The sequence below is a fragment of the Myotis brandtii genome, unplaced genomic scaffold (genome assembly GCF_000412655.1).
Source record: "Myotis brandtii unplaced genomic scaffold, ASM41265v1 scaffold303, whole genome shotgun sequence".
NCBI classification, from domain to species: domain Eukaryota; kingdom Metazoa; phylum Chordata; class Mammalia; order Chiroptera; family Vespertilionidae; genus Myotis; species Myotis brandtii.
In genome coordinates, this window is record NW_005361573.1 from 3,166,819 (window position 1) to 3,185,009 (window position 18,191).

Genomic DNA, 18,191 nt, shown 5'->3' on the forward strand with positions numbered 1-18,191 from the left:
GAAATGAAGCCTAAAGTGTATTCATTCATACAAATCAACACTACACTTAAATGCCATATATGTTTCGAAAGAGAAAGGAGAAGGGTCTGGTGGTTTGGGGTAGAAGATGGGCAAGGAGACACTCATTTGCAGCACCGATCCAGGGGGGATATTCACTTAAAAGGTCACTGATGCCCCTCCTTCCCCAAACCAGCTCAGGAGGTAAGGACCAAGTTCTGTTGGTTGAGTAGAGAGATTCCTTAACAGCTAAGTGCTGGGCCACAGAATGAGGCAGAACACAAAGAAGCCGGCCACAAACAGCCCCATCTAGCCTTTTGTGATGCTAAGTAACTAGAGGCTCATCTTTTCAGCATCCTAAGAGGCCTGCTAGCCCTTCAGAATCTTGCAGCAACCATTCTTTGAGCCACAGAAGACCTTAGCAGAGGTTCCCCACCCTGGCTTTAGAATTAACTTGATGGACAGTTGAACTCTGAGAACCAAACCTACAATATAGTCAAAGTAACTTTCAACCCCTAACTTGAAATCCCCACTCTGATTCTTTTTTAAAGACACTTTCTCTCCTGATCCCCACACTCAGACTACTGGAGGAGAACACAGTAAGCTTTACTCACACTGACTGCATTTACACAGCTTTCCAGATACAGAGGTCCTGAGGAGTTTTCCTTAAAGCACACCAGGAAGGTGATGCCAGAGCGGAGTCTGCACTAACGCTACCTCAATCAGGCTGTGCCCGTCCTTCTGCAGTTTTGGAGCAAAACTTCTCCGCCCTGAAAACTGGCAAAAAGACAGCGTGTCAAGAGGTAGCCATCATCGAGTATGAGAAATAAGGGTAAAAATCAGGTGGGAACCACACTGGCCACAGCCATGAGAAAATACAGTGAAGTAGTTAGAGGCAAATAGGTCTGGAGGCAGATGCCTGAGTCAGATCTTTGCATGACCTTCTGGAAGATCACAACCTCGAGGAACCTTATCTGCTAGAAGTAGATACTGAGGATTAAATGAGAAGATGCATGCATGCTCCTCCCCAGCAATGCTTGATTATTGGGAGAACAGAATTCCAGTCCTAAGGAATCCAACAGCACCTTACAAGTGCAACACAATTTCTTTTTCAAATACAGTAACCTAGTCCCACGGAGGGCTGGTGCTCTCCTGCCCTTTCCTCCCCACCCCATTCCACACCTTTACTTATGGACACTTTGCAGGGAATCCTTCAACACAGGTTGGTGTGTTTCCAGTTCCTGCAATGCCTAGCAGCTAAGAGTGAGTTCTCAATAGGTATTTTTGAGATTGAACCTAACGTACGGTAATAATTATTAACACTTACAGGAAGAACTCAGCTTTGTTGCTGCTTAGCCTGCAAGTCTGAGCCAATTCCAGCTTGTAAGCAAACAGGGGAAATGAACTTCACCTGGAAGTTCATCTACAAGTTCATCTACAAAGAAGGAAGAGAGTCGCCCACGCGTTCCTCTCCTCCCCCCTCCCGGCCCGAGCTCAAAATGAAGACACTCGGAAGCTCGGGAAATTCAGCTCGCACTTAGACACTATGGACGGGATTCGAACCCCCTGAGGCACAAGGTACGTTCCCCACGAACACTCACCGCGTGAGCCCACCTGGAGCCACACTCTCGCTACAGCTGCAGCTAGCGGCGTGGCGGCTAAACAGATACAAACTCCACCCTCAACCAATCAAAACACCCCTCCGCCTCTGCCGGACCAATGAGGAGCAGCGGAAGTGGCCGTCCAAGCGTGGCCTCGCTGCTTGCCGGGAGTTGTAGTTTAAAACGTAGAGCGGGACTCAGAATCCAGGTTTTCCCGGAATGATCCTGCCCCCTTCAGCTCTCCAGCCAATCAGCAGCGTTAGCCTTGTCCGCGGCTCTGGCCGTTTTACCCCGGACAGGTGACCGCGGCGAAATAGGCCGCGGGCCAGATGTGGGGCGGGAGGGCCGGGGCCTTGCCCCGGGTGTGGGGGTTGTGGCCGCCCGGGGTCCTAGGAAGGAGGCCGCTACGCTGCAGTGCTGCGTCGCTAGCAGGAAGCAGCTCCCCCCAGTGCTGGAACTGCGGCGGCCCCGGGGGCCCCATTCGCGAGGACGGGTTCTTCTGCCCACAGTGCCGGGCGCTGCAGCCACCGGACCCCACTCGAGACCACTTCAGCCTCATGGACTGGTACGGGAGGCGGTTTCGGGGGACGCGCTGGGCGAGAGAGACTTCGGGAGCTGGCGTGGGCGAGGGCAGGGCCGATCAGGTTAGAGAAGACGGTGGGACCGGTTAGAGGGATGGGCGGGACCCTAGAGACCGGGCAATGGGGGGGGGGGCGGCCTGGGGAAATGGAGGGTCGGGTGTGACCGAAAAAGAGGAAACTAAAGGGCAGGCCCGAGGAAAGGGCTTTCAGGGATGGAGACGTCTGTGAAGGGAGGACTGGGGGGGCGGGAATAAAGTTAGGGGAGATGGGGGCCCGGAGGGAGACTCGAGGGGCGGGGCCCAGGGCAGGGTTACTTGAGGGATGGGGTCAGAACGATTAAATTTGGGTTGAAGCTTTTAAGAAAGGAATACGGGGGTGTGATCCAAGATAAGGGAGTAAAAACGGAGGGAAAAAATATATTGTGGGCGGAGTCTAAGTTTGGAAAAGTGAGAATTAGAGAGGGAGAGGATCTGAGAAATGGGTGTTTTTCCTCATTTCTTCCGAAGGTTGAGGAGCTTGGAGAGGTGGTGGTGCAGTTTGGGCAGAGCTAAGCTGACTCTATAGGGCAGGATCTGGGGGTGGAAAGCAAAGGGGATTGGATTAAAACAAGGTGGGTGAGCCCTGGCCGGTTTGGCTCAGTGGATAGAGCATCGGCCTGTGGACTCAAGGGTCCCAGGTTCAATTCCGGTCAAGGGCACATGCCCAGGTTGCAGGCTTGGTACCCAGTAGGGGGCGTGCAGGAGGCAGCCAATCAATGATTCTCTCTCATCATTGATGTTTCTATCTTTCTCTCCCTTCCTCTCTGAAATCAATAAAAATATTTAAAAAACAACAACAAAACAAGGTGGGTGACTGAGATAAAAGGGCTGTGGCCTTGGAATGATAGGGTGGGATCCGGCAATGCCCCTTCCACTTAACTCTGGGCCACCGTTAAATTGTAAGCACTGAGATATACTAGTAATTATCCGTTCAAGCAGTCATTGAGCACTTAGGATGGGCTGCAGCAACAAAAGTAACCTTTTTTAAGTCCCTCCCGGTGCCAAACTAGCATGTTTCCTCTGTGTGGATGACTTGCCCAGGATCTTTGATGACTCCTCATCATCATTGAAGTCGAAGCTCAAATGCAGCTCGTTGTCCACATGTACCCCACTCTCTGACCCTGTTCTGTTTTTTTCTTCACAGAACCTAACACTTTTGGAAATTATCACTGTTGCATGTTTATTGCCTGTTCCTCCCTGGGAACAGGAATGAGGCCCATAGTATACAAACCTATTCATATTTGATGCATGAATTTCATCTCCCGATTTCCTTCCAGCAAACGTTCCTTCAATGTTGATACTGCAAAGCTCCAGCATAGGTACCAGCAGCTACAGCGTCTTGTCCACCCAGATTTCTTCGGCCAGAGGTCTCAGGTAGTCTATTGGCCACTCTTAATCATACCCAAACACATATGCATTCCGGGTGGGTGGCAGTGGCCTGGTGGTGACTGATTATCAGGGACAGAGCTGGACAGCTAGCTCCACCCTGTGACAGCCAGGCCCTGGGCCTTTTCTGCAGAATTAGAACCCATCAGTTGAAAATAAATATAGCTCATCCCGCGGTTCTACTTCGGCGATGTCCTTAGGTTCCTGCCCATCAGTATTTTATGAAACAGGGTGTTCTTGTAAGATGGCTGACTCGCATGGTAATAAGACTTATCTTCATCTCCACTCACAGACTGAAAAGGACTTCTCAGAGAAGCATTCGACCCTGGTGAATGACGCCTATAAGACCCTTCTGGCCCCCCTGAGCAGGGGACTATACCTTGTAAGGTGATGTTCCAACCCTTGTATGTGTGACTTACCTGGTGTTCATTGCACTGAGGGGTAGTTACTCCTTATATTTGTCAAAGGAGCCAGTCGGTCCTGGGACCCAAAGATACTACAGGAGTCTAGTTTTCTCTGGATAGTACCTGTAAATCTTACTTGCCCAATTGCATTTTTTTAAAAAAAAAAAACAAAAAACCATTTTCTATAAATTTCAAGGATTGGAGGATGATGGCTGTTAGGAAAGTAATTTGGGGGTGTTGAGGGGAAGGCGGAGGTGAATACCTTCGAATTTTAGGATTTAATAGAATCTTTACAAACATTTAGTTCAAACTCACAAGTGGAGGAGTGACTCCCCCAGGGTCACACGCTGCTGAGTAGCGGAAAAGTACCCCGTCCAAGCATTCCTTTCTCAGTCTAAGTTTCCAGCACACTGCCCTCGCACTTTCGTTACCAGGAAAGTCCAAGTTCTCCCCGAGTGGTGTTCTGTTCAGAAGGGTGAGTAGGATTTATGATGTTGGCCACGGTTTCTTGAACAAAACTTATTTCGCCTGCTTTATGCCCCAATAGCTAAAGCTCCATGGAGTAGAGATTCCTGAAGGAACAGATTATAAAATGGACAATCAATTCCTCATGGAAATAATGGATATCAATGAAAAACTCGCAGAAGCTCAAAGTGAAGCTGCCATTAACGAGTTTGAATCTATTGTCAGAGGTAAAAGATAAAATACCACCAAATGCATTTGATTGCTATTTTGAGTTCATTTCCGGGTTAAGTGAAAAATGAATATAAATGATTCAGGGATTTTTTTTTTTTTTTCCTTGAGTATACCGAAACCAATTTTGTCTGGAGGTTAGACCTGGAACATCCCTACTTCTCTGGAATGCAGCCTTGTCTTCTTCATAGCATGAGCCTATCTAAATAGAAAAACTAAGATAATGGTTTTCTCTTGCAGCTAAACAGGAAGAATTGACTGACAATTTGAGCAGAGCTTTTGAACAAGGTATTGTCTTCATTTCTTCACTTTCTCAAATATGGAAAGAAATTGTAAGCACTGAGACATAAACATCCGTTCAACACGTAGCTATTATATACCCATTAATGATGGTTTAATGGGAAGGTATTAAATGTAGATGAGAGTGCATTGTTGCCTTCAGAATTCACAGTCTTGCTGGGAAAACAAGCTGCGTGCCAAAACCAGTGATATGCCAGTGAGAGATTTGATGAGAGAAGTGCTTTCATTCCCTTTTAACAAGTAGAGGATAAGATGAGGGATGGGGGCTGGAACCAACACAGGCAGATTCCGAGGACAAGGCTGCACACTCACCATTTGGCAAAGCCTGCACACCCCTTCTTCTGCAAAGTCCAAGAGAAGAAACCCCTGGCAGAGCCCAGCCCAAGTCACAAATGTGGGCTGTTCATCCTGGTCCCTACTGTCCTGGCTCAGAGGGAAGAGACTCTGTCCATTGCTTGCTGTTTTTAAGCAAGAACAACCTTTCCATCCATTCCTGACTGGTGCCACCCCTTAACTAAGAGCATCATGGCCTTTTAGCTTAGGGTTCATCGGAATGCAAGAAGCAGAAAGCCACTCAGGGGAGCCCAGATAAAGGGAAGTTATTGTAAGGATTCAGGGCAACCTCCCCGAATCCAAAGAGAAAGGCCCTGTCATGATTGTAGGACAATGTGATAAGGGCTTTTGTGGGGACAGAACTTGGGAACCAGAAAGCAGTCTGGAGCTAAGACTGTGGTGCTGGACTCAGCGCCCCTGGCAGTTCATCCCATCCTCTTCTCCTCTAAAAACCACTTCTGTCTGCCTCCTCACTGGTGTCTGGTACCCCAAAGTGGCCTTTCCCACCGGGATGACTCTCTAGTCCTCCTTGGCCTATCACCTTATAAGAACAAGGCCTTTCACCATTTGACTAGAGTCCCCTAGACCCAACTCTAGATTCTGGGAGAGGGAATTTGATTGGCCCAGATGTCCAGTCCAGTCCAATCATTTGATCACCTTTTGTTTATTGAGGACTAGCTAAAGCATCTGTTGAGACGGTAGTTATAGGACATTTGCTGAATAATGTGAGGGATCGGGCATTTAATGAGGAGCATCTCTATGGAAACAAAAAGAAAAACAAAGATTACTGGTTGGAGCAGACTATAAACCAGCGGTTCTCAACCTGTGGGTCGCGAACCCTTTGGGGGTCGAACGACCCTTTCACAGGGGTCGCCTAAGACCATCGGAAAACACATATATAATTACATATTGTTTTTGTGAATAATCACTATGCTTTCATTATGTTCAATTTGTAATTGGGGGTCAATGAAATTGGGGGTCATCACAACATGAGGAACTGTATTCAAAGGGTCGAACATTAGGAAGGTTGAGAACCACTGCTATAAACCCAGTTTCTGAGTCGAGAGTGCAGCCACTTGAGAAGACGTTGAACTCTTAAGCATCGTTAGATGGTGACGTGAGGGTGGCAGCGGCAATCTGATGGGTTTCCTGGTTGATGGTTGATGGTGATGGCACAGGCATCATTGTCACAGTCGTGGTCATTGCCCAGAGCAGAGCGTGGAAGAGGCAGGAGTCCTGGTGGGCTTTCTGGGTGGCCCGTGTGCCTGCCAGCAGCGCTAAGTTATCAGGCTTCAGCTGCAGGACTTGTTCGGGGCCTGGAGGAAAGGGGCCACTACAGGACAACCTGAGTCCCAGGAAGGATCTAGGCGGGCAGGCTTTACTTCTTAGTGACACCAACTCAGGAGGGAAGGAGAAAAATTGGAGACATAAGTTTGTAGAGTTGTGGCCAGATACTGAAGAAAACTAGGAGAATTGAGGATTTGGTAAGGGCTGACAAAACGTGTAAGGTGCAGGATTCCGTTTCATTTACAGGTAAACAACCTCAAAGACAACAAGTCTCGATTCTGAGAACCCACAGGAGTGTGTTATTCTTTTCCACTGAAACAAAGTTTATCTCCACAGTCACCCCTCCTTTTTAATCAGCGATAAAGAACGATTATTCTTGTTTACAAAATAGTTTTAGTTTCATTAAGTTTGACCTGATTATTTATGTAACTCCAACAAGAACGATAATCGATCATACAGGCCTTTTAAGTTTTCTTTATGGAAGTTTTTATAAGGAATCTGATGTTGGGCTTTAAAAGCTTCTCAAGTGCTAGGAAGTCAAGCCAAGACTCCTCCATCAGGCTCCATGAACTTCAGTGGGTGAACTCCTCTCTTCTCAAGGTCACCAAAATATCCTGAGCTTCCTGGACTCTCCAGGAAGTTACCTTACTTACCTAAGTCTCTCAGCTCTTAAACCAGATACCAGGCCGGTTTTTTCAAGAGGGCTTTGTAAGCAGTGGCTCCAAAGAGTCAACCGTAGTTCCTTGAAATTGTCTGGTCATGTCTGACTTTAAGCATCATTTTCAAACATGACATTCCAGTCAAAGCTTTCATAATATAACTGGTGTTTTCAACTATGATCTATGACAAAGAGGACAGATTCTTATTGAACAAAACCTCAAAAACAATGAACAAATAACTACTTTGCTAGGAAAATAAGAATACTCCATAATAGTTTAACTTTGTTTATGGAAGTAAAATTTACTAGATTTTATGAGTCATAGATAGCTGAAGAGAAAACAGAACGGGCTTTTCTTACATCTGGAAAATAGAGCATTTAAGAGCCAGCAAAATTTCAAACAAAATATCTAAAAAGTTATAGTCATTCTTTATCAGTTTACTCAATCCCATGTAATTAATTTTATTCTACTTAATCTTGGGTTAGCAGTTTTATGAACCCACTGGCTTTTAGAAATTCTGATTTAGTTTATTGGTTTGATTTCAAAGTTATTAAGCAATGCCATGAGAAGCCTGTATTCCTGAGTACTTGGCACAGTCCTTTCTCATGAATCTTCAAGACAGGCCCTTTTTGTTAAACACAAGTGGTCTGGCCTGTAGCTGGTTGCAAAATCCTTTAGGAAAGCAGCAGAGTAAAACAACAACTATCTGTGGATAGCAAAAGATTTAGTTAAAGTGACCATAGTTAAAGATCTGATGAAATTCATTTTAAAAATAACATAATTGGCAAGGAAATATGGTTGTTTCTGTGACATACACATTTTTAAAATAATAACTTGATTAATAACATTTTACCAAGACATATTATGGGTAGTGGTGGCATTGATAAATTTCTATGAAGTATACAATTTCTGAAATAATAACGTTTTACCATACAAATATAACCTAGGGAAAATTAAGTATCTTTTCTTCAACATCTCAGAGGATGTAAGGGAGCTAAAGGGAAGATGGCGGGTGGTAAAGGAGGAAAGAGGAGTGGGGGTGAGGGAAAGGAGAGGTCTTGAAGGAGATAGTGTGAGGAGATCTTAAGCTTCCCAAAGAGCCACAAAAGTTCCTAAGTAAAGTCAGACGATCTAAGAAATGGACACAGCACCATGGTGACGTACAGTCAGCAGGAGTTCGAGAAGGGAGGTTTCAGTCGATTGACAAGTTCTCATGGAGGAGCTGACTCAAATAGAACAAAGAGGCCTCACAAAGAGCCAGGAAAAAAAAGATTCCAGCCTGGGAGCCAATCCTCGCTGGAAACAGGGAGCCCGGAAGGATTCTAGCCCAGAATCTAGGGCAGTGATGGCGAACCTTCTGAGCTCGGCGTGTCAGCATTTTGAAAAACCCTAACTTAACTCAGGTGCCGTGTCACATATAGAAATTTTTTGATCTTTGCAACCATAGTAAAACAAAGACTTATATTTTTGATATTTATTTTATATATTTAAATGCCATTTAACAAAGAAAAATCAACCCAAAAAATGAGTTCGCGTGTCATAGGTTCGCCATCACTGATCTAGGGGATACCTTTCAAAAGAAGCCTGGGACGCTGACCCAGCTTCAGAGAGTCCACTCAGAATTGCAAGAATCAAAATCTGTCTTCACTGTGCTTCAGACATTTGTCTGGAGAATTGGAGCTGTACTCACCACCAAGTACCCAAATAAGCATCAGACGAGAGATTAGACAAGGGCCTCTGCATGTTGAAAGGCCTGGCTGTCACAACCAGGGGTTTGATGGTGTTTCCAATCCAGATCCGAGTCACGGTGCTGGATAATTGTCAACGATAAACAAAGCCAGACACTAAAGTGCTAAGTGCGGATTTGAATCAGTAATAACTATTGCATTAGGGAAAAGAGTCCACTGGGAACTAAACGCAACCACAGTTTGTGACTGGGCGCTTTAAAGGGAGAATGAGGAAATGCGGTGGTGGTGCACGGGAGGTCAGAGGGATCTGGGAAGTGAAAAATTCCAAAGCAGGAAGTGGGGGGGAGCGGAATTGGTCCATGTGAAACCCATCTGGGTTTGCTAACTGGCACTTATTGAAGTTAGGCTCCTACCCTCCCTGGGAAACAGAAACCCTATCCTTTCATATTGGCTGCAATAAATAGTAAGTTCTTTTGTCAGCCTTGAGTTTACTCAGGGAGGCATTTTAAGAGGGTCTAGGTCTAGGATTATCTGGGGATGTGGCCTTGACTTACTAGAAGCTATGTTATCATATGTTAGTATAGGTCAAGGCTGAGGCCTAGTTGAGAAGAGAGTTCAGAGGAGTCTGGCTAGACTTTGGTCAAGGACATGATTCTTGTCCATACCCATGTTCATAGGATTTTTCACAATAGCTAACAAGTGTCCATCAATAATTGAACAGATAAACAAAATATGACATATCCATACAATGGAATATTACTCAGCCTTAAAAAGGCAGGAGATTCTGACACATGCTCCAACATGGATGAACTTGCCCAGCCCTCCAGAGGTGGGGGCTCAACTTTAATCCAGCTCTTTAATCAATAGATTTAGTTTTATTCTTGCTTGAAATGAAGTCTCACATTAATGTCTCTGTTTATTTCAGATGATTTTGAAAAAGCCAAGGAAATTTTAACAAAGATGAGATACTTTTCAAACATAGAAGAAAAGATCAAGTTAAAGATGATTCCCCTCTAACTGTTGCTGATTTTTTAAAAAATAAAGTTCTTATTTATTTCTTTTCTGGCTTCTGCTAGATATACTTTAACTAGTTATATCATCTTAATTAAACATGTGGCTCAAGCATTAATGGGTGGCAAGGTTTGTCATGCCAGCAGAAACAGACTAACCAGAGTTTGGTCAATTTTTCATGTGATGCTGACACACCATGCCCCTAGCTAGACCAATAGATGAGGAGATGGGGACGGGGCCGACGTGAGGCCCTAGAGGAGGGCTGGGCAAACTTTTTCTGCAAAAGGAGAGGAAGTACTTATCTTAGGCTTAGCCAGCCATACAGCCTGGTAGCACTTTACATAACAGGCATTGGACTAGATTTGCCCATGGGCTTGCCAACCTTTGCCCTAGAGCCACATCTTCCTAATGGCTAGACCTTCAGGACATCGTTTGGTAACATACAAAGCTGCCTAAGGGTCTCTGGCCTACATTTCAAAATGTAGTTACTATTACCAAGAATCAGTCTGGTATTAAACACTAACCACAGTTTCAGCTCCACCTTGAGGTAAAGCACTTTTAATTTCTCTGGACAGTTGACAATCTCTTGTCATGATTTCCATGTTCTTCTAACCCAGCCTGAAGCAACTCCACTTCCCTTTTTGGATCTTTGGAAATTCAGTTTTAAGTTCTTGATTCATTTCCAGAACAACAACAACAAAAAAGGTATTCTTTAAGTCTCTGGATCAACGATTAAAATAGAAAATTCTGATTTTAAAATTCCAGGAAACAATATTCAAACTCTTGGAGAAAACTGCTTGTTTATAACTAAAAATCCAGGGTTCTGAACCATGGTTTCCATACTACCAGAGCTTAACACTGCAGCTCCTTCGCATCCTCCCTCATCCTTGTCTAAGAATTCGTATCTTCTGAATCCTGACCCAGTAACATTTGAGGATTTATGGATCTTCTAAAGGAAAATGGACCACAACAGCTGTCTGCTTAATGGTACTTGGGGATATCAGTACAATCTCTAACCCCTCACAATTTACAAGGAGAATGAGTTACTTGTCTGCAAACACACAGGGAGTCCTTTAAGTAAATAATTACAACGCAAGCAAATGTCCTGGCTAAATTGGGTTCTTCTGTAAAGGAGATGAAAGGAGTGTTTGATATACTTCCACAGACAATCTTTATTCCTTCTTCAGAACAATGATCAGGACCAAAACAATCTAACCGCAAAAAGAAATTAGATAAATATTGGCTCAAATGACATCTCTGGAGGAACTTCAAAGAAACTTCCCTTACCTGTTGCCATCAACTGGAAAGGTCACTGGGCTTCCCAGCAAGTCATTTCTGACTTGGGGAATAAATAAAAAAGACTTTATTTCTGAGTCATGACTTCTGAGTCCGTGGATTACTCCCCACCCCCAACCCCCTTGCAAAATCTTCCCCTTTTATTCTAAACTCTTCCATTTAGTTGGACTTCTAAAGCCAGAAACACTTTCAAGTGTTCCCTGACAAAGCCCTATGGGTGGTATGCTTCTGAGAGGTTAGCAGCCCTATTTGGATTAAAGTTTCTAGCTCAGTGAAGCAAATGAAAGCACCCACCTTCCACCGCCACATCATTCCTAATATAGTGTCAGAACCAATCAGAGGTCTTGACTAATTTGAGACTCTCTGCTCCTGTCAGACAGGCATAGTGTTAGGGACCAAGCGTATCTGTCCCCCTGTATTTGGAGATGGTGCCTCTAGGAAAGTTATTAAAGTTAAATGAGATCATAAATGTGGGGCCATATTTCGATAGGTTCAGTGCCCTTAGAAAAGAAACCAGACAGCTCCCTTATTCACTCTACCCACATTCACACGCTGGGGAAAGGCCCTGTGAAAAAGCCAGAAAGAAGGCTGCCATGTACAAGTCAGGAAGAGACTCCTCCCGGAAACTGAAATTCCCCGGGAGGGGCACCTTTATCTTGGACTTCCAGCATCCAGACCCTGAGAAAATTAATTCCTGCTAGTTAAGCATCTAGTCATGGTAGCCTGAGCTGACTAATACACCTGGGTTTCAGTCCTAGCTCTGCCACTTATTTGCTGTACGTCATTGTGCTAAGCTTCATTTCTTCTTTAAAATAGGGATGCCCTAACCGGTTTGGCTCAGTGGATAGAGCGTCAGCCTGCAGACTCAAGGGTCCCAGGTTCAATTCCGGTCAAGGGCATGTACCTTGGTTGCGGGCACATCCCCAGTAGGGGGCGTGCAGGAGGCAGCTGATCTATGTTTCTCTCTCATCAATGTTTCTAACTCTCTATCCCTCTCCCTTCCTCTCTGTAAAAAAATCAATAAAATATATTTTTAAAAAATAAAAATAAAATAGTGATAATAATAGTACCTATCTCAGAGTTGTTGTGAACATTTCTTCTTGAATCAGTTTTGTGTTTTTCTGGGAATTAATCCACTTTTAAAAAATATTTTTTTATTGATTTCAGAGAGGATGGGAGGAGAGATAGAAACATCAATGATGAAAGAGAATCATTGATCAACTGCCTCCTGCACACCCATTACTGGGGATTGAGTCCACAACCCTAGCATATGCCCTGACCAGGAATTGAACCGTGACCTCCTGGTAGATAGGTCAACGCTCAACCACTGAGCCACACCAGCTGGGATAGGAATTTATCCATTTAATCTAAATTATCTAATTTGTTGGCATATATTTGTACAAAGTATTCACTTATAATCCCCTCTTTCATTCCTAATTTTAGTAATTTGAGTCTTTACTTTCTGCTTCTTTTAGTCAATCCAGCAGCTAAAGGTTTGTCAATTGTGTTCATCTTGTCAAAGAACCAACTTTTTATTTCATTGATTTTTCTCTATTTTTTCTATTCTCTATTTCATTTATTTCTGCTCTAATCTTTATTCTTTCCTCCCTTCAGCTTGCTTTGGGTTTAGTTTGGTGGAAGTTTTAGATAATTGATTTGAGATTTTTTCTAAAATAGGCATTTATAACTGTAAATTCCCCTAGCCATTGCTTTTACTGAATCCCCTACATTTCGGTATGTTGCATTTTCATTTTCATTCATCCCAAAGCATTTTCTAATTTCCCCTGTGGTTTCCTCTTTCACCCTTTGGTTCTACCAGGTTTTAATGAAAGCAAGTTTCACCAAAAAATCTGCCTCCAGTAAAGGACATTTAGCAAGTAGGAATGAAACAGCCAAACCACATATTCTAGAAATAATCAAGTTCCAGCTCTGTTCCTCTTTGTTTTTCCAAACATATGTTTCCTCTGAGGCAAATGAAAAAGCGTTCTAGTGGCAGGACATGACCAAGAACTCTCCCCACCAGTATGGGGCACAGGACCACTGAAGAATCAAACCTGGGTGCCATCTTGAGTGTGGGAGATGGAAGAGCTCGCTGGATTTCTATGCCTTATTTTTTTTAAAATATATTTTATTGATTTTTTACAGAGAGGAAGGGAGAGAGATAGAGAGCTAGAAACATCGATGAGAGAGAAACATCAATTAGCCGCCTCCTGCACATCTCCCACTGGGGATGTGCCCGCAACCCAGGCACATGCCCCCGACCGGAATCGAACCCGGGATCCCTCAGTCCGCAGGCTGACGCTCCATCCACTGAGCCAAACCAGTTTCGGCCTATGCCTTATTAATGTCAGGATGGAAACACCTCCAGTAATTCTAACATATATATTAGAGGCCCGATCTCCGGCCGCCGGCACCTGGGACCTGGGCTTTCCTCACAGCCCCAGCTTCCTGCGAAGGTCGTCCGGAAGGACGGCTGGTCTAATTACCATATTATGCTTTTATGATTGTAGATCTATATGTAAAATCTTAAACACCACTCATGTTATCCACAAAAAACTCATTGTAACATTGCTGATGTTAATGAGCAGTGAGATGACCGCACTTGTAGGAGCTGCCTTTGATTAAATGTCCTTGACATTGTGGTTAGGGTGAAGCATACCTGCCCCGGGGTGGATCAATGCCAACACACACATTCTCTCACACTTTGCATGCAGAAATATTATAAAGGAAATTGTAGACCACATCACAGTGTAATGCAGGGGCAAATTCGTATGAATAAATCCAGTTTTATCTTTGTAAACACATGTGAGAGCTGTGAGAACAAAGTATAATAAATAGCCAGGAATGTGTACAGGAGCCCCCTCCATTGTTCCTCGGGACAATGTGGAAACAAGGGAGAAGGTTCACTGCTCCCTCCAATTGCCCATTTATTCTGCCCCCGTCACGGGCACCAAGGAAACCAAGGAACACTGTGGGCATTCTCATTGATGTTAACCCCCAAGAGCCGTGTGAAAATCCCTCATTTCCTACTTTCAAGCCTGCTCTTGGCAGAATACATTGCATAAGGTTCTCCAGGACTTTAAAACAGGACCACTCGTCATTGTCTGTAATCTACAATAGTTCCTTTCTTCTGGCTCCAAAAGCACCACAAACATTTGATATACTGGAAAGGTCTGTTTGGGTGTAAAAGATGGCAGTTGTTAGCAGGGAGAAGGATAAACGTATCCAAGTTTCAAGGTGAGAGAGAGGAAAAGAGAGAAATTCAATAGAAAACGGAAGAAAATCCAAATTGCTAGATGCAGATATCAGGTGGGGAGTGGGAAGATACAAAGCTGAGGAGGCGGGAAGGTGAGGGATCTTGAAGGAATGTGGAGCCTGAAGGAGCTTGGACCTTCTCCCAAGAGTAATAGGGAGTTAGGGAAGGGTTTATAGCAGGGGCGGAGCACATCGGGTGGCATGGTGGACAAATATGTCTGGCTATATTGTGGCTAATGGGCTGGAGGGGCAAGAGTAGAACAAAGAGAACAGCTAGGAGGCTCCAGCAGCCAAGAGATAATGAATTGGGTCATGATAATACTGATAGCCCTAGTTCTTCTGCAGAGTCCTACTTGCTTACAAGAGGAAGCTACCACCCACTGGGACTGTGCTTACCAAGCAGGTGGTAGTATCTGCCATGTCCTTCCTCTTCTTCTCCAGGCTCCCTTGGACCTGAGAAGTCATGTGACGATGCCTCATCGCCACCATCAGTACTCAGGACGACAATGACAATGTCCAGATGACCTAGTGAGTCAACAAATAATTAACAAGGAAGAAAGCAGACAGGGAGTAAAGGAGACTCAAGAGATAGGCAAATCCAATGCAATGTTGAATCATGATGCCATCAACCCAACTATAAAAAGACATCTGGGGGCACTTGGAAAAATAGGAATACTGAATAGATGATTTTAAAGCATTATTACTAATTTTGTTACGCACGATAATAGCATTTTAATTACATTTTTTGGAAAAATATTCGTTAGAGATAAACACTAATGCATTTATAAATAAAATATGCTTTTAAATAATAGTGAAAAACTCCCATGCCTTAACACAACATTTCCTGTTAACATATTACATCCTCCTTTTCTTTTTTTTTTTTGGTGGAGATGCTGGGGAACGAACCCGGGGCCTCATACCTCCTTTTCGTTTTCATATACACACTTTTTTTTCTTCAAACTAGTAGCCATAATACACCAGTACTTTTATGATCTGGGGTTATATTCCTTTACTTACAGCTGAGGAAATTGGGAACCATAACTTGCCTCAATTTCCTCATCTGTAAAATGGGAGTAATAAAAGCATCCGATTTAGAGTTACTGTGAGAAATACTTGACTTTTTCTGAGCAAAAAGCACTTACAAATAGGAAGTACCTAATAAATTATTAATTCTAATACATTGCCTGATAAGGGGTATACAGCCTGGTATAGAATTCTGAATGAAAGAATGAATCTGGATAGGCATTCAATAAATATAGAAAAAAGTTTCAGAATATATAGAGAGTAGGACTCCCTTTTTATAAATACATATTTATATGTGTATATAATATCATCTAGCAGGATATTTTTTTAAGTGAGGAATGAGGTGACCATTTGTAGAAATGATCCCCAGGAGACTCCCTTTTTTAAAAAAAAAATACATTTTTATTGATTTCAGAGAGGAAGGGAGAGGGAGAGATAGAAATAGCAATGATGACAGTTGCCTCCTGCATGCCCCCTGGGTATGTGCCCTGATCAGGAATTGACCTGTGACCTCTTGGTTCATTGGTAGGCGCTCAACCATTGAGCCATGGCAGCCGGCCAGGAGACTACCTTCTAAATCCAGTTGAGATAAATGGGATGTTAACTAAGGGGGGCAAAACTGGATTGTAAATGCCACTAAGAAAATGTAAACCTAATCCATTATTTACATTAGGCAAAAGAGGTTCATTCTTTTTTTTTTCTTAGACCATTATGAGAGCAATGGGAATGGAGAAAGCTAATCTGGAAGCATTTCACAAATAAAGCCGATAGGACTTGCTACCTGATTAAATACAGGGGTGAATACAAAAGGGGCATTGATGATACTTCGATTTTTGGTTAGAAGGAGAGAAGCATCTTCTGACAGCTGATACTGGCCTGGTGCTATCAGGTGGGGCTTGGTGTCTTCCTGCTAAACAGCTTCTCAGAATGTCCACATCAAACAAGGTCTGAGATGTGACTTTAATGGATCAAGATAAAAACAAGAGTACTTCATAATCCTATCTGAGGACACACGACCATGTGCACATTGTTTAAACCACAAATGGACCCCTATCCCCCTATCCCGGCTAACATGAAGAACTTGCTTCTTTATCAAGTATGGGTTTAGCCTACCTTCATTCCTCACACCTTCTAGAAAAGATTGACAGAATTAGCCCTGCTTCCTGACAATATTAATTCCAGAACCTTCCTTCAAAGCACCCAAGGCAGCCCAAATCCTATAAAAAGCTGCCCTTACTAAGAGACTCCCTCACTAGAAGGGGTCAATAAACACATCTTTGTTCAATTACAGATACGATCTTGGTGGTCTCTGGCTGCTGGGCATTGACGTTGGCACAAACAACTCAGGCTGGACGGTGGTGCCATTCCCTGAGATGGGAAAAGTAGGGCAAAATCAGTGGTTGGGGTTGACCCACTCTGCTCACCCCTATGTCTCCGGATGCTCAGGCAGAAGCTGGAAGACTTTGCACAAGCGCTCTGAGGTCTTTACTGACCCTCCCTGCTGTTCCCTCTAAGGCAGCGGTTCTCAACCTGTGGGTCGCGACCCCTTTGGGGGTCGAACGACCCTTTCACAGGGGTCACCTAAGACCATCGGAAAACACATATATAATTACATATTGTTTTTGTGATTAATCACTATGCTTTAATTATGTTCAATTTGTAACAATGAAATTGGGGGTCACCACAACACGAGGAACTGTATTAAAGGGTCATGGCATTTGGAAGGTTGAGAACCACTGCTCTAAAGCGTCACCAACTTCATTTATATTAAAACACTGGAGGCCCGGTGCACGAATTCATGCACAGGTGGGGTCCAGCCAGCCTGCCCCAAAATAGGGGTGGGGGGTGAGCCCGAAGGAGGTTGGCCAGCCGGCCCGCCCCCTGGTCGAACTCCCGAATGTAATTCCCAGTGGAGGGGACAATTTGCATATTAGCCTTTTATTAGATAGGACAGAAGGAATTAATGGCTGATTTTTTTTTAAAAATATATTTTATTGATTTTTTACAGAGAGGAAGGGAGAGGGAGAGAGATACAGAGTTAGAAACATCAATGAGAGAGAAAAATGGATTCAGCTGCTTCTTGCACACCCCATACTGGGGATGTGCCCGCAACCCAGGTACATGCCCTTGACCGGAATCGAACCTGGGACCCTTCAGTCCGCAGGCCGACGCTCTATCCCCTGAGCCAAACCGGTCAGGGCTAATGGCTGATATTTAATGAATCTGTACCCTGTGCTGAGAAGAGTTCCAAAGGCTCTATACGTTTAATTCACTTACTTCTCCCATAAACCCTAGGAAGATAGGCACTATTATTATCGGGTTTTACTACTGAGAAAACGGAGGTGCGGATGACATACCTTGAGAAGGGAGGATTCAAACCGAGGTCATGCCAAAGCCTGACAGAGCCGTCCTCAAGCGTTAGCCGCTCCGCCAAGGCAGCCATCTTGTTTGTAGTCCCCAGGACTGCAAGTCCCAGCATTCCTCGCGGCAGCCGCTCTCCACACACAACAAATCCCAGCGTGCCCCTGGGCGGCCCGGGGTGGAGGGTTCTAGAAGGCGTGACGTGAGGTCAAGAGCGGGCTCAGAGGCGGGCACCTCTCGACAATCGCTGTGGCTGCAGCCGCGGGGCCTGGGGACGC

The 18,191-nt window shown here is 44.3% G+C and overlaps 3 protein-coding genes across 4 annotated transcripts in view; 2 read left to right on the forward strand and 1 right to left on the reverse strand.

Moving 5' to 3' along the window:
- Positions 1-18,185, reverse strand: part of CHEK2 (checkpoint kinase 2) — a 47,184-nt gene extending 28,999 nt beyond the window's left edge. The window contains exons 1-3 of the mRNA XM_014542489.1: positions 17,910-18,185; positions 14,926-15,054; positions 612-774 (exon numbers count right to left, since the gene is read on the reverse strand). The gene's annotated coding sequence lies outside the window, so the exon portion shown is untranslated. The remainder of the gene's footprint in view (positions 1-611; positions 775-14,925; positions 15,055-17,909) is intronic.
- HSCB (HscB mitochondrial iron-sulfur cluster co-chaperone) lies at positions 1,863-16,826 on the forward strand. Of its 2 annotated transcripts, XM_014542490.1 has the most exons (7): positions 1,863-2,163; positions 3,495-3,591; positions 3,896-3,985; positions 4,555-4,699; positions 4,941-4,988; positions 5,712-5,713; positions 16,735-16,826. In XM_014542490.1, exons 1-7 carry the CDS (start codon positions 1,928-1,930, stop codon positions 16,819-16,821), a joined length of 705 nt encoding a protein of 234 aa, XP_014397976.1. In that variant the 5' UTR covers positions 1,863-1,927; the 3' UTR covers positions 16,822-16,826. The 2 variants fall into 2 exon arrangements, with proteins under 2 accessions (XP_014397976.1, XP_005869782.1); XM_005869720.2 differs by lacking the exons at positions 5,712-5,713; positions 16,735-16,826 and adding an exon at positions 9,893-10,131 and having other exon boundaries at positions 1,870-2,163.
- The window catches only part of CCDC117 (coiled-coil domain containing 117), a 10,693-nt gene continuing 9,467 nt past the window's right edge, over positions 16,966-18,191 (forward strand). The window contains exon 1 of the mRNA XM_005869717.2: positions 16,966-17,033. Coding sequence (XP_005869779.1) covers positions 16,981-17,033 — 53 coding nt within the window. The 5' untranslated portion in view covers positions 16,966-16,980. The remainder of the gene's footprint in view (positions 17,034-18,191) is intronic.

Bases quoted from the DNA above. Each gene is read 5' to 3' on its own strand.
- HSCB (XM_005869720.2), top strand. From the start codon at position 1,928: ATGTGGGGCGGGAGGGCCGGGGCCTTGCCCCGGGTGTGGGGGTTGTGG. The intron at 4,700-4,940 runs GTAAAAGATAAA...TTTCTCTTGCAG, and splicing joins GTTTGAATCTATTGTCAGAG to CTAAACAGGAAGAATTGACT. The intron at 4,989-9,892 runs GTATTGTCTTCA...TGTTTATTTCAG, and splicing joins GAGCAGAGCTTTTGAACAAG to ATGATTTTGAAAAAGCCAAG.